General features: G+C 37.8%; 1 protein-coding gene across 1 annotated transcript; it reads right to left on the bottom strand.

The window, feature by feature from the left end:
• Positions 1-311: 311 nt before the first annotated feature.
• On the bottom strand, positions 312-15,257 carry LOC113672224 (D-glucuronyl C5-epimerase B). Its single transcript, XM_027188508.2, has 2 exons — positions 14,297-15,257; positions 312-2,625 (listed from the first exon to the last, which is right to left on the bottom strand). Exons 1-2 carry the CDS (start codon positions 15,105-15,107, stop codon positions 1,601-1,603), a joined length of 1,836 nt encoding a protein of 611 aa, XP_027044309.2. The 5' UTR covers positions 15,108-15,257; the 3' UTR covers positions 312-1,600.
• Between the last annotated feature and the right edge of the window lie 1,309 nt (positions 15,258-16,566).

Below are 16,566 nucleotides of genomic sequence, written 5' to 3'. Positions count from 1 at the left end.
TAGTCCTTAGTCATAGCGAATAGAAGAATTGTGGGTTGTTTGGGGTATATGTGCAAAAAGATTGATCCACGCTATTAGTGAGAACATGTTCCCACCTATAGTAGAGCTCCACAATTCTTCTATTTTCTCTGACGAAGGGCTAACGCTAGAAATGTCAGCCTTATAAACTCTTAATGGTGGCCAATTTACATTACGCATTCCAGGGTTACTGGAAAATAACTTTACCTTTTCTTGTTGCCGAAGAATTATAAAGGACATAATTCAGTAACCATGTACACTTGTACAACAGAAAACAAGAAAACAAGAAACTATAAAAAAAACCCTTTTTTTATTCAAGCTTTTTGTATCAATTGCGAAAACCAGAAGAAGGTTCCCGTCGGAATCAGTTAATTAAAATAACTAATTCAATTTAGTGTTTTAATAAATGTTTATTTCCTATAACCCATCATTGTCACATTAAGATAAATTCAGATTGCAAAAATCAATCTTGTTCTGAATTGCGTACATTTTAAGTTTATGTAATAATTCATATGCTTGTCACACTGACTGTCGTGGTAACTCTAAAAAAAAAAAATCATTTGACAGTAGCACAGTTATCAACAAGCATACAGTTACATCCCTAATAAGTCTTAAAATTTACTGACCTCACCATGACACGATCCTAAAGAGAGAGAGTCGTTTGTGAGGCCCGAAAATATTTATTCAAATTTTTTCGCAAAATATTCACCCCATTTTTAACAATGCCCGTATGAGATATCAATGAGAAGTATGGTACATTCTGGAGATTGAAGAAAACAGTTGGAAGCTGGATTGGATATCTCCTTGTCTGAACAGAGAAGGCGACGACAGATTCTTATATACAAAACTGTTCTATGAAGAAATTCAGTCACTACGATTCAAGTGTCTTGTTAAAAAATCTGGTTGTCTTCTATACTGATCCTAAACCGTTTGATTCAAAGCTCTTTAAATTGTAAGAGCTCCCCACTAAGGCTAATTAGAGTATGTCAAAGTAAAAGGCGTGATATCCAAAATAGAATACCGCACAAACACAAGCTAGAGGTGGCTAAAGTATGGAGGTCTGTGACCCGCCTAACTTGAGAGAGAATATAAATTTCCCCCTTCCAACCCCCTGCCCCCCCCGAAAAAAAAAAACGTGCTAACATGATCGTGTAAGTAATAAATAAATTTCATGACATCGGCCGTAAAGAGCCGTACAATTAATGATCTTAAATAAACGCTAACACCTTTTTATATTTCAATCAAAGTCTGTCAAAAGCAGAAATCAATGATTAAAAAAGGAAATAGAGCAGTTTTCCATTATGTGTCAGAAAAGCCAAAACCAAAGTAATCCCAGCGACCAATCAGAACAAAGATGTACATCATCGTTAGCCAATGAGAACTCAAAGCGAAAACAAGCAAACTGCTTAAAGCGTGGGAAAACGCGAAAGACCAAGAGCGATCGTTTTTAGTTTTGCACCTGATTGGTTGAGAAGATGGCGCACGTTTTCTGGACCAATCATAGAGCTAAGTTTAGTAAAAACCAAAGCAATACAGGATTACTTTCGACACTCAATTGAAAATTGCTCTACTATGTAAAAACTTAATTGTGTTTGGCTCTCTTTCCTTGAGTATATCCTTCCCAACGCATTGCCGTTGTCTTGAGGATGGGATCTGGGTCGATATTCGCCAAGACATACAATAGACTAACATGTAGCGTATGATAATCCCAACGCGCCAAATTGGGCGCGACGCGCATGGTCATGTGACGGAGGTCGTAAAAGCTCCCGGATCCACTGTCATATAGAGGTAGCATTGCTTTTAAAGAGCGCATGCCCTGATCGAACAACTCTGCTGCCTCGGCACCTTGTTGAGGACCCGCAGTAAGCTTCAAGTCGTAGAGCCCGAGCAACGAGTAAATAAAACCGTTTAAGACTAGCGTTGATGGCGATGTGGGGTATTCCTCGTACCAGTGATACTGGTTCATGAACGTGTTTAAAACTCCTTTGTCTACAGCCTTGACTTTGAACAGTTTAGTGGCTCGGAGAGCTGCTCTTAAGTAGGCCGGGTTTTTCGTGAAGAGATAAGCTCTGGTCAACAGAGACATGCCTTGCCCCTGCCCCATGGCTGAATACCAGTCAGGCAACAGAGTGACGCCGTCAATCACTTTACGCTTTACTGTGATTGGCCAGCCACCAAGGTTATTTTGATAACGTAAGAACCAGTTTGCCGCGGCCAGAAACGAATGCTCATGAGCTGAGCGCATTAATGTGATATTATCAATTAAACCCTTCCCGTGAAGTAAAATGCTTTGTACTTCTGTCAACGTCATTTTACCCTTTCTAGCATTCTTTTTATCAGGAAACTTTATTCCTTTTCTTAAATCCGTGTCTAAATTCCGCGCAATTCTTCTCCAGCCTTTCCAGTGTCCCACACCATAAAACACCTCCTTGCCGTTGGACGAAAGAAAAGCGTTGTTGGATGTGTAATGCACTGTAAATAAATCAGCGTTGTCTAGTTCTAATACAATGGAAACACGAACTTCACCTCGGAGGAGGAGGTCGAAGTTTAAAACAAAATCCTTTGTTGCACTGTCCACGCTAAGGGAAATGCCTTCTCCCGTCAAACCTAAAATAATCAGAAAATCTATTTAATTATTTACCACACGAGATTAACTTGAAAGAAGTAAAACCTCCCCTGAAAAGTGTTTTTGTGACAGTAAAGTGTGTTGCCCAAGAATTCACTACGTGACCAGGCCAGTGAAAAAGCTTTAAGCGCAAGATCCCGATTTCCATACTAACATCATGTGGAAGCTGTAGTTAACTCAAAATTCTGAGGGTAACCAGCAGGAAGAGGCGTAATTTCATCGCTCATTCAAGCGCGCGTGAGACGTTCGCACCTTCCGGGCTCTCGTAAGACCCTTGCCGCCACTTACCTGAGAAAAACGCGCAAAAGTGACGCCTGTTAACCCGTTACAATAGTTAACTAATGAAGACATTGCGGCTTGATCGAACACCCGCTGAACTCACTCAATCTAATAAGATGTCTGCACACTACCGTTTGGAGTTAATTGTTAACCCCCTATATGAAACAGAGTGAGTTATCACCAGCTTTAGGAATCTGGCCGTTTCAGGTGGATAGAATAACACTTATGGCAATTTATCACTACAATTTAAGGTTACTTTCAATCTTCGCGGGTGTCCTTCGGGAAAAAAAATTGTACGTTTGTAGTTTCACTAAAATCATAGCAAACTATACATCAGAAGAAAGCTTGATAAATGCAGTTTGCGATAAACATATAATTTAAGCGAGTTTTCCTTTTAGGAGGTGTCAGGAGCCGGTAAAGCGTGTGAAACGACCGAGGGTTCTTCTATTGAATTTATCGGGTACCAGATGTCGTAGCACAACCAAAATGGCTACACAGTCTTATTCACAAGGCTTTAATCAACATGAAATGTCTGGCTTTCTCGATATTCGGATTGGTTATCTAGATATCGACATCTTAAGTTGGAGTAGCTAAAAATATGCGAGGCGTGTTGCGTAAATGGACGCCACGGGACAAATATTTAAAATATCAAAATTTCCCCACAGTCTTTCATTTGTCATTATTTCAGGAATAATTTGGCGAAATTTGACCAAATTTGACCATAATTGGTTAAATCTAAATACCCTGTAACACAAAGTGCATGTATTCCTGCCAAAATCAAATGCCAGAGATTTTAGCTCATAAAGGTTCGTAAATAACTCGCGCCACGCCAGAAGATTATCTCGCCTCCTGAAAGCACAAACCAATGGAACAACGGAACTTCCTGTCATCAATGACGATGGATCATGATTTCCCGGGAAAAGTAACCCATTGCTCAGTGCAGCGTTGAGGAGGACGAGACAAAAAATGGGCAAAAAAGCTTGAGGTAAAGGAAAATACAGCGGCAAAGATGACAAAACCGGAAAATGTGCTGTGAGGCAAGACAACGAATTGACAGACAGCTTTCAAACTTACAATTAGAGGCGATTTTTCATGTTTTTGTATCGAGGCTGGTACTTTGGAGATTTAAACTTTTTTTCCTTTTGGAAACTTAGGGCAAATATGTGAACTCAGTTTAGTCAAATTAAAGAAAAAAAATGATTTTTTTCGGTCTCCGAAGGTGGGCAGTCACCATAAAACGTTTTAAGATCGTAATCTTAAACTCCAATCGGATAAAAATGAAATTCAAATTCATTGAAAGTGATTTGCCTAATAAAGGTTTCATGTAACAGAAGTGCTGGTGTTTCCAACCGCCTAGAGAGGCGACTGTTATTTTGCGCTTCATAAATGGTGTCCAGTGTCATACATAAAGGTAACAATGACATGGTAGACAATGTCCGCTAACATTGTCTACCAATTGGCGCCAACGGCAACACCCAGTCAATGCCGAAACACCCATACCCGAAATACCCGAATAAAAGTGAGCGAGAAGTTAAAACTATGGAAATCAATAAAAACAAAGAAATCTACAGGTCGGATCAAAGAAATGAAATAGATAATCTCTACTTTCACCCCCACGGTGGTTCACATGATAACAGATGACCAAATCTCTTATCACATGTAATAATCGTTTTAAATCTTGTCTAATAAAAATTCAGACAGATCCGTGTTTCACTGATAATACCAACTTTATAACCTTAACGTGAGAGAGAGAAAGCGAGAACAAAACTACTCCCGGCATTGGGGTGGAAATTTGAGAGGAGGGGAGGGGAGGGGAGGGGAGAGGAGGGGAGAGAAGTACAGAAATTACTTTGTGCAATTTCTTCACCCCAGACTTCTTCTGCCATTTAATCCAACATGCGGCAATCTGATCGAAAACCACGGTCGCAGGCCGTTTGTCAACAGAAAATCACTTTGGACTCAAAAGCGACACGTGAGTTGAAAAGAGCGTTAACTTTTTTAGTTTCCTATTTGCAACTTAGAAGGGCGGCATTAAACACGACATCAGACTATTGCCTTCTGTAAGCTTGTTTGTGTTTCAATGAACATGGAAATGGAAACGTTTGCCCTTTAAATGCCAAACAACGGCCAAATAAGGTGGAAAAACCTAGAATAAAACGTTCAATAGCGGTTGTCTGACATATTATTTCTTTGTTTCTTCCAAAGCTCACACGAAAACGCATGAAGTTATATAACGTATCATTCCGACTAAAAACCACACAAAATCTTTGGCGCATAGCGAAGTTTGAATGGATGCCAACTACATCACTGTTATAAGGTTACGCTACGTACTGAGATTTTCTGTCCAAAACTAGAAGTGTGAGATTCCTTAGGCCGATAAAAATCTGTAAGATAAACAATAACCATCTCCATTTCATGTTCCAATTAGTACCAGAATCTGATCGTTTCTTTTGCTCTTTCCCCCGCTTGACCTTTGTCAAGCGTGAATTCCAAAATTGGAACATTTTTATGCAAAAACATCTGGTTGTCATTCGGTGATAAAAAAAAATTTCAACTGAATGCAAGTGAACTTTACTAATGAATAACCCTACTTATACACAACTGATGAGAGTGGGAGAACTACAGCGTTATGCTGAAAACAGGATGCGTGAACCGAAACAAGACCCGTTTAGCGGAATATTATGCTGCACTACTGATCCAAAGATCTCCAAACAGCTGTGATAACAAGATAAAGTTTTAAAGCTGCATTGATGAAGTCGATAATTGATCTGGCGTCTTGGGGAGTGATAGAGCCGATTATCATAATGACGAAAGTGGAAATGTGATCATCGCAGTAAATTTTCCAATTTAAGCAATTGGAAAGAAGAAGCCTGAAAAAAATCAGGGCTTCAACGGGATTCGAACCCGTGACCTCCGCGATACCGGTGCGATGCTCTACCAACTGAGCTATGAAGCCACACATTGGGAGCGAGGTCAATTTATTGAGTTCATATCTTCCCGTGCAGTGAAATGATGTGGAGTTTTATATGAAATAATTCATATTTGTACTGCGGTTGTAGATGAAAGTGGAAATGTGATCATCGCAGTAAATTTTCCAATTTAAGCAATTGGGGTTCGAATCCCGTTGAAGCCCTGATTTTTTTCAGGCTTCTTCTTTCCAATTGCTTAAATTGGAAAATTTACTGCGATGATCACATTTCCACTTTCATCTACAACCGCAGTACAAATATGAATTATTTCATATAAAACTCCATATCATAATGACAAAAGACAAAGCTGTTAACACAGTCTGCGCAATGCACCATTACGGAATCGCGCCCATTGAAAAGCGTCGCCCGAGAAAAGTGGGGTACCCATGATGCTTTGCGGGCGCAATGACCTAGGGATGAGGTTGCAAACGCTCACCACCAACTTCGGTCGCTTTAGATCTGAATTGACAAATTCCCAAACGGGAGTTGGAAAATTTCGCTTTGCGTCCGTTTAGAGACAATGGAGATACAATTGGAGCAATTAGCATTGTTTCAAAGTGACGAAATGCTCTTTTCGTCGGTAAAGAGCGAGGGCCGCGTTTGCATATCAAAAGAGCGTGAAGTGTTCATCCGTAAGCTTATGAGCGTGAGCGTGCACCTACGTGGAGCGGGAATCTACAACGTATACTTAAGCTTTTCGAGAAGTAATTAGACTACCGACGTGTTATCTGAAACTGACGGCAATAACGGGCCAAAAAGGAAGGTAAAATTCCGCACAGCCCCACACTACATTATACGTTCAGTTCTTGGATAGAGTGACAAAAACAATACTTTACCATTGGGAAAACAGATTTGTTTTACGATAGTATGGGGCAGTACGGAAATTTTACTAAAAGGAATATTTCTGTGATGTTTTGCTTTCTTGGCGAAGTTGATGGTCGAACCTCGCAAATCTGCCGCATTTGAGTCTTAACACAAATTGAAAACCCGGCATTTGAAAGGTAATTTAATTTTACATCTGACCGATTTTTAAACAATATAACCTAATCAAGATAACGCCACTAATTACGTCTATTCTTCTTCGATGAAAAGCGCTACGTTTCGGTTGTCTGCACAAGAAACAATACTTTCGAACACTGCGTACACGGGGGATTACATGATTGACAGTCGGATTGACAGGCCTGCGTGAAGTTACGCATGCTCTCTTTCTCTTTTCTAGCTTATTTGCATTTTCCCGTGCGACGTTTTTCAATGGGCGCGATTCTGTAATGCGACAGTTAAAATAATAATGATAAAGATAATAAAACGCGAATTCTTCATTCTAAAGCAACAGAAATCTAAGTGGCAACTACTAAATGCATAAAACCCCGTTACAACAAACTTCAACTCTCTTTTCATCGACTACAGCATATTTCAACACCATATTTTCAGAGAATTTTCACAAGAACCATGTATTATACGGACCCTAAAAGAGATTACGATTAGGTCTTTTTGCGAAACAGAAAATCTGGAGTTCTTTTAGCAAATATTTTACACATGATAAGACCCTGAGCAGTTTTATAAGCGTGTAAAAGTACAGGGTATTAAACATTTTTAGCAGATAAAATGTGTCCATCAGGTATGTTCTTCAACCATTTACCACCTAACATCAATATGCATATTCTCCATACCACTCCCCATACATTTCCAAAGAGGCTGACAAGGAGAATTTGTTTAACAATCAAGAGCTGCTAAGTTGGTGATCATCTCCTCTATTCTCATAACTTTCACGTTTGATTCAGGGGGGATATAGTAAGGAGAAATTAGATGCTAGTCACTTTTAGGAGCTAAAGGGTTAACAAAAGAAACCACACATACTTACTTTCGACCGTACTTGCAATTCTTTAAAAATAAAAAATCTGCCATAACAGAGTTTGTCTAAGATGGAATAAGCTCCAAATATTGGATTTTTAAAAATGACGTGGGCGATCGACGGTGTAACATACCTTAATTCTAAAGAAAATGAATTGAACTCACAGCCTAAATTATCCCTTTCACTTCCAATATCTCAATCAAAATTCTCCTTACTTCCGTCCATAAATTTCTTATGAAGTTTGTTCCAAGAATTTAGTCTTGCATCAAATAATAATCCCCTAGTTAACAATTTTTTTGCTTTCCTCATCACTTGGCTGCAGAAATTATTTCTTGTTCATTCCTGAGAGTTTAAGAGTGAAGAGGAAATTAGCAAGGTTTCTGTGAGTGCCTGCCTAAAACAGGTTTTGATGTTAGAAGTGATATATCTTAAGTGATATGTCCTAAGCAAGATTTTTGCTCTGGATAAAAATTTAATACCAAACTGTACTTTTGAAAATTTGGTATTAAAGGTATTCGCATTATCTTGCAACTCTGTGACTTGGATCAAAATAAATTTCCTACCCTACACTTAAAACAGTTGTTTTGTACCTCTTAGGAGACTCCTACAACTTTTCAAGAAAGGGAAATACATAAAGAACTCCATGGGAAGAAGAGCAACCTTCTTCTAAGTCACTACATGTAGCAGAGACTGAGAAAAACTTGAAGCAGTAGTAGTAATGGCCTTCTGATTACTGGATGCTTGGTTAATGATCAGAAAGTCAGGGTTGTCATTAGAAATATATGGGTGTAGGATCTGAACTGAGTAGATGGCTGTCATGGGTTTCTGTGGGTGTGCTCACCAAGAAAAATTTGAAATTTTAGTCTTTCTAGGACATGATTTCCTGCATTCTGGGACATATTTGAGTGAATGTTTTGGGGGGAAAATTTTGATGTTAGGATAAGCACAAAAAGTGTTAACCTGTTTTTGGATCACAATTCTTAGGGTTAGGGTTTGTTTTGAAGTTTGGTAAAAAAAGAAAAAAAGAAAAAACTAAAATCAGGAAAAATTAAGCTCCAAACAATGAAAAGGACTTTGTTTTAAGATGATAAGTGACAAAATATTAACAGTTACATCATCCTTAGGACCCTAACCACAGTTTTTGTATTGAAAATTTAATACATGAAAATGTTCTGTAACTCCTTTGGGGAGTATAAGTTCTGATTTTCTGATAGCCTACAAAGCAGGTGTAAATTTGGCAGGTGAGTGCTCAGTATTTTCTCAGAGAAAACTATGGCTACCATCTTCAATTTTAATGGCAGCGCAAGGCTAGGAAAAGATAGAAATTTGTGCCAAAGGGGTGAACAATGGTCAAAAATAAGGAGAGGAGTGGGGTGGGGTGGTGAAAATTATTCACCTTTCCCTGCCCCCTCCTCCCACTGCTGCCTCTATTTCCAAATCAAACATGACAGGTTGAGTAAACAATTGTGAGCTTCCAACATTGCCCTAATAGGATGCCTGCACTGCAGGCTAATTTTTTCAACACTTCGAGCAAGATGTGGGAAAACAAACAAAGTGGAGAAAATAATAAAATACAACTGAGAAAAAAATTAGTACACCTTTGGTAGAATCCTTCTCTCTTTTATGTCATACTGATGGCACGGGGTAAAATTTGGACTGGACCATTGGACCCTTGGACTATTTTTTGGACATTTTTTGGACCACTTTTTGGACCATTTTTTGGACCTTCTTTTCGACCATTTTATCAAAGGGGCTCCCACCATTAGTACTCAGGGAGGGGTGGGATGCAGTCTATCAGTACTTAGGGAGAGGTGAGAGACAGACTGTTGTTACTCAGGGAGGGGTGGAAGATGAATGAAAAGAGGAGGGGTGGGAGGTGGTTATAGGAGTAAATGCTACTGATTGATGGAGTTTTTACTGGATCATACATATTTTTTTGAGTGGTTTTTCAACTGACTGACTGACTGTCAAAATTTTTTAGCTGGGCTGTTATGCTGGGCTGTTCTTTTGTCATGCAAATCTGCCACCTAAACACTGGACTCAGATTGTAATTGAAAGTATGGCCAATTCTCAATTTTTAACCTCCACTATTGAGTCATGTGTGTGCCTTTTAAGTCGACCTGTTCCAGTGCTAAATGCTTCACATTTCCCTTTGGGTGGACAGTATATCATTACTGAATTTATCTATCTTCCTCTTGTCATTGATTTTACCAGATGACAGAGATCATGGAATTTCCAGTGCTTAGCCCTTATTTAGCAGCATAGAATCTATGTGTGCTATCACAATTTTAATGTTTGCATCTTTACTGAAAAAAACATTGTTGATATAATTGTACAGAGCAATCTTCTCTCTTTTCAGATACACAGTTTTCCGGCTTTAAGTTAAGGGTCATGTCATGCATTCCACTTTGTACATTGATGATTAAAACAGCATAGCTTCAGCACTAGATAATTTTTTAAATATTAGGTTTGCCTTTTATGGCTTAAGGATGCTATTTTCCTTTCACATAGCTGATGGATTGATTCATTAAACCCACACATGTGCAAATTACAAAGTTACCTTTTTTTTTAAAATTACAGATTTCTAATTCACAAATGAAGTATTTCCCTTTTGCAAATTACCTATTTGAGTTAATCTCACAAATAACATTATTTCATTTTGTTTCCTTTTGCAAATTACAGAAAGCCCTCTCAGGGACAATGACAAAACAACTTCAATGTTTTCCAATGACTCAAGAGGAAAAGAAATCTCATTCCAACTTCAGAAACAGTCAGAGTGATAAGTATGTACTAACTGCAGGCCAAATCAAAACATTATGTAAAAATGAGGAGAAACTGAATTGTACAAATAAAGTTAAAGTGCGTCGGCAGTGAGGAAATGGGCAACAATAACTTTTCTGTCTACACCTGTTATATCACCTTCTGTTGTATTTGCTGTGCTATCGATGAACAATAATTGAACAATAATTTACACATTATTAACAAACAGTAAGAATTGTCATTTCCCTAGTGTACTTTAAAGACCTAGCTCTTTTTGTATTTGATTTTGATGGGCTGCATCGAGGGAGTCTTTGTTTCCTGAAAATCACATCTTGCAAGAGAGTGGAGCTGCCATACATTTCTATATTTGAGTTCTTCTCATACTGTATGCACAAATGCAAGAAGAAATTTCCTCACAATGTTCGACAAGCTGACAGTTTTGCAAGAAGCTACCATTCAAAAGTAGCGCTACTAATATCAGAGTTGAATTGGAAAGTCAAAAATCATGGAATGTTATGTCGATACAACATTGAAATTGATTGAATCACAGACCATTCTATCTGTCTGGTCAAGACTTATACAAGCTGCCAATCGTTTCATTGGGCTTCCCTTCCCTTAGTATGAAGTGGAATGCATGATATGACACTCAAGCGTGTGTTCACCATATCAAAAGGGGAAACATGTGTATCTGAAAAGAGAGAAGATTGCTTTGTACGACTGTACCAACAATGAGTTTATATATTAAAGGTATAAATGTTCAATTACGATAGCGCATATGAATTCTATGCTGCTAAGTTAAGGACTAAGGACCGGAAATTCCATGAACTCGTCTGATAGGGTCAATGACAAAAGTAAGATAGAAAAATTCAGTTATTAAAAACTGTACACACAAAGGGAAATGTGAAGCAACTGATAGTGCACAAGTATACTCAAAAGCCACACGCAAAACTCAACAGTAAAGGATCGTAGATGTGATACTTTGAATAAAAGGTGGCAGTTTTGCATTTGCATGACGAAAAAAAAGGAAGAAATGCTGCAGCCCAGTGCAAAAATTTTGGCATAAAAATATCAGTGGAAAAACCAATTAAAAAAATTTGCATGGTAGAGTAAAAGCTCCATTAACCAGTAGCATTTATTATTACAACCACCTCCCACCCCTCTATACATAGTAATAGTGTGTCTCTCACCCCTTTCTAAGTATAACACTGTGCCTCCCACCCCTGCCTCAGTACTGATAGACTGCATCCTGCCCTTCCCTGAGTACTAATGGTGTGCTTCCCCTTAATAAAATGGTCCAAAAAATGGTCCAGTTCATATTTTACCCTATGCCCCATCTTCTTCACCTCAAGCTATTATGCTGCTCAATTTTTGATTTTCTCTCAAGTGGATGTTCATTTATATGTGCAAAAAGACACCATAATAAATCAAAATTTGGGTTTCTGTCAATAATGATAAAACTCAGTCAACAGTTAAAACAAATTCCCCCCCCCCCCCACAATTTACCTGCCTTTGTATCAAAGCATCCCACACTAAACTGTGTAGTATAACTAAAATGGGAAGGGAGTGGTGATTTTAAATTTGCTCAATATAATATGTAGAGGGAATTACAAAACCCCCCTTCCTTACTACCCAAATTAAAGACGAAACAGTGCAAAGAACCAGGACCAGTAAAATTACTGCCAGTAGTACCTCTAATTACTGCCTAAAATTGCTTTGAATTCTTGAAAATTCAGCAATCAAAAGGATTGCTTTACAGGCTTGAAAATGTCATTTACTTTTCATGCTTAAGATAAGGAAGAAAATTGATTTTCCTTATCATAGGAAAATGGAAGTGGAAGTATGCAAGGTATTCTAGCCATCTATTTAGTTACACCCTAAAAACAGATTCTCCTATTTGATCTGGGGGTTAATTTTACCAGAGAGTGTAAGCATTGTCCCCCACCAATTATCATAACATAGACATAATTAGCATGAATATCTTTAAATATAATTGTGCATCATTTAACATCATTTCAATAAACTATAAACCATTAAACTATACTACCAGTTTATAGTTCTAAAGATTCATTTCGGCATGTTATATTGTTGGATCAAATACAGACATTTCTGATTGATAAAACAGCACACTGATTTTAAAAGGTCATTAATTATAAATGTGCAACTCATGAAACAAATTCTGTCTCTCTAATGCCCTAATTTTGTTCATGAAAAAAATGCTCATTACTTGATTTCAACGGCAATCAACATTAGCCAGTGGCCAGAAAAAATGTGTCTTTCATTATGGTTAATTGGCAAGTACATTTCTTCTCCAATCATGTTGCAACTGGTTGAATTTTAAAAAATCAAAAACGCTAAATGTTCACCCTTTGCATACATGAAAAAGAAATAACCTCCAAAAGTTTCATTTGGTAGAGTATTTCGTCCTGCTAGGTCATCATGTTGGTGATCAGACAAACCACAGAGTTAATTTCACAAACAAATCACCCCCTGAGTGAAATGTACAAAGTGTGTCTCTATTGTTTAGATTTTGGACTACAATGTTTACATAGTTTGCATATACAACCTCCCTTGCACAATGCACAAAAGAAATACTAGCAATGGGATTAAAAATGTTTGGTTTAAAATCATGTCAATCAGTTGAGTTGAACAGAACCAGTAATTCTTACACAGAGGAGGTAAAACTATGATTGATTGTGGGGAAACAGAAAATTGTAAATAAAACATACCATCTGAAAAAAAGTAATTAAGTGCAACAGGAAAGGTTTGGGAAGTTTATCAGGTGGAATCTAGACTCTGGGAAGAAAGATAATGGGTGTTGTTGCATTTAATAATTTCACTTGTTTCTGTTGTTGAAATATAGAGGTTAGGAACTAAAGTGGGAGAAAACTTGAGCATCTTATCACTAAAACCCAAGAATTAAAGGGCTTAATCTACGTATTGTATTCAAAAGAGGTTCAGGAAAATTAATTTTGTAGACACCTCCTAGACAGTTTAAATCGGTTTTGTAGAAAGAATAAGTCGTTTATCGCGTTTTGCGGTAACTCCGACATTTCCTAAGCACGCTTTGGTTCCATAATGAATCTTGCTCAGCCAATGAATGATCATTTTCATAAAAATAATTAAAAACACATCAGTTTCTGATGGAAAAGCAATATTCTCCAGCTTCTAGTTCGCTTCTTTTTTCCGCTTTGAATGTCGATTATACGCGACTTATCACTTAGGGAAATCATGGGCCAGATTGAAAGATTAATTGAGGTTTGCTTATCTCAAGCAAGAATTTTGGAAATTTGTTTACACAGGACGAAAGATGCATCTATTAGTGAAGAACACTTTTTAATCAAAATGCACCGATTAGGCGCCTTAACTTAAACGAATAGGTTCTTTCAGAGATTATTTTCACTAATGTAGGTGTGAAAATCTCATCTTCAAAAATCTTACAAATAGAAATCCGATTGCAGTGCGCTACACGAGTTTCGTGGTTGAAAAGTTATATTCACTCATCCTCGTCGGCGCATGACGAGAGAAAACGTACCGGATATTTTGTTACGCTCACTTTATCAAAACAAACATTTTACTCTGCGCTAAAATTATCGAATTGCGAAAAAACGAGAGGAATAAAACGATCGCTCAAGTACTGCTAATTAGCATGTGGGTACATAATAAAGTACAAAATCTTGTTATATTACAGGCTGTCACGCTCTGCTAAAAAAGAACTAAAAGGAAAAAATGCGTGCTTTCACAACAATAATACACATAAAAATAACCAGATGTAACATATGAGAATTATCTTACCTGTGGTAGAAAATTGTAAAACTCGAGAATTTCGTTCCTTATCGAACACGTTGGTAATCTGCGCACTTTTAGGGAAGGCCCAGCTCCAATTTACTTCTGAAACAGTCTCAGCATCCTCGAAAACTTTCTCTTTCCCTTCTGAATCACCTTCAATATGCAGCAAGTTGTAGTGAGAGAGACCATACTGTGCAATTTGAATAGGATAAAAATGTCCTTCTGGACTCCACTGTAACGAAACTGGAACATCTTCGACTCCACTAATACATTTTACTCTTGAACGACCTTCAACATGATAATGTTCAAACCAGAGGAAAGGGTCTTTTGTTTCGTACACAACTCCGGCTTTCGGATGGTGTATATCGGAGTAAGAATGACGCCAATCTAATACAGTCTTTCCATCTAACTCCTGAAGGTCACCATAAATGTCAAAATAGTCTTTCACAAAAGAAAAAGGCACATAAGCTTCGTTTTCTATCAATCGTCCCTCTAATTTCTTTCCCCCGTTGACGATTACGTCGATTCGATGGTCGTTCGGACAAACGGCCGCGTCTGATTCTGCGAGTTTCTGTGTGCTTAATTCTGTCCTTTCTGTGGGATTGTCTTCGTCCTTGCTTGTTTCAGCAATTACTTTGGAACAATCGATAGCAGTTAGCGGCACACCTCTTATCTCTTCGTATTTATTTGTGGGAAGAGTTGAATGAACTTCACATCCACTCCAAAACAGGTACAAAGTTGTGACGGACGTGAAAGTGCACGCCAAAAACAACTTTAACGAAAGCTTGTGCACACAGAATGGTCCTAAACGCATCATCGAAAAGCTTCATCGGAAGATCTCCCCTTTCCTCGCATTTATTACACTTGAAATCTTGTTTATCAACAGTTACACATGTTACGCTCATATATATATTCTGCCTCGACCGCTACCGCCATGTTGCTTTAGTCTTCTAGTTCCAGTCTTCCTCGTATCTTTCGCCGGGCACAATATCTCAGACTTTAAGTTGATACCAATCTAAATCCACTAAAAAAGCAAACTGTTATAATTCAACTGGCTAAATATACTATGTTTTCGAGTTCTATCCTTGATCGAACCGCTGACGTTGTTTATTTACATTATTTTGGATGGAGTAAGGCGGCAAGGGGAAACAAGTGCTAGAGTGTCGGACTTCTATGTGGGTGCCCTCTCGATAAACACCTGGACTCGACCTTACAATGCAAGCGACCAATATTTCTAAAATTTTAATTTGTTTATCAAATGAATAAGTTTGGAAACCTTTAGTTCTCGCCAGGTTATTTGTTAGGAAGTAAAGACACCCAAGGTGTTAACATTCACCGTTTCATCTTAAGCTAGATGGGTTAAATTTCCATTAGTATAATTATGGCAAAGCATTCATTTTCGCTAAGATCTTATCTCTTACGTCAGTGAATCTCACCCAATCTGCTTTTTACAGTAATACGATCATTACCAAAATAATAGAAAATATATCAATCGGAAGTGGAAAAACATAAGGTAGACCAAAATCTTTACAAAATATGTCTTGGGAGACGAATGATGCGGAGATTTTTCCATCTGTCATGTTTTCTGTTGCTATGAATATAAAGAAAATTCATGTAAGCTACATTCAATACTGATATAGTTCGTCTTATTAAAACTGAGCATTTTTTGATAACACACAACGTTTACATTCATGCTTGAAGCGAAATTAATTTCCAGCAGAATTTGTTTTAGAAAACTTTTAAAACCTCCGACATCACTGAAATGACAGGAAGCTGAAAAGATAAACAATGGAAACACACGCCAGGACCAAAAACGAATATTAAAACAGTTCTCACGTCTAGTGACGTCTGTGCCAAGCTTGTGATTATAAGATTACCTCTACAAAATGTCACTGTTTCGGGGTTTCTTGAGAAAACCTTTTGTCTTTCCTCTGTTAGATCAGAAATTTGATTTTGAGGTTAACCATGTACGTGATGGGTCAATCAGCTTATTCAATCTATAATTAGACAGAATTTGTGCGATCAGGGTCTTGCAAACATACAAGTTTTTTTTAAAATATTTTCTTCATTCTTGAAAAGAGACAATTATTCCTTGATATCGTATGGCCATTGACTTCCGATCAGAAATCATGAACAGATTGGATTGGAAATGATTTTAACTTTGGCACTACCGCTCCAAGTAAACGCTTGACGTATGGCTGGAATTAGGATTTCCACGCAGTGCAAATTATTATAACAAGGGCTTTTACAATGGTTTTATATTCGTGAAAACAACC

Source organism: Pocillopora damicornis, chromosome 8 (genome assembly GCF_964200805.1).
Source record: "Pocillopora damicornis chromosome 8, jaPocDami1.2, whole genome shotgun sequence".
Taxonomy (NCBI): Eukaryota; Metazoa; Cnidaria; class Anthozoa; order Scleractinia; family Pocilloporidae; genus Pocillopora; species Pocillopora damicornis.
Note: the sequence above shows the minus strand (reverse complement) of the source record. Positions and strands in the feature narration are given on the sequence as shown.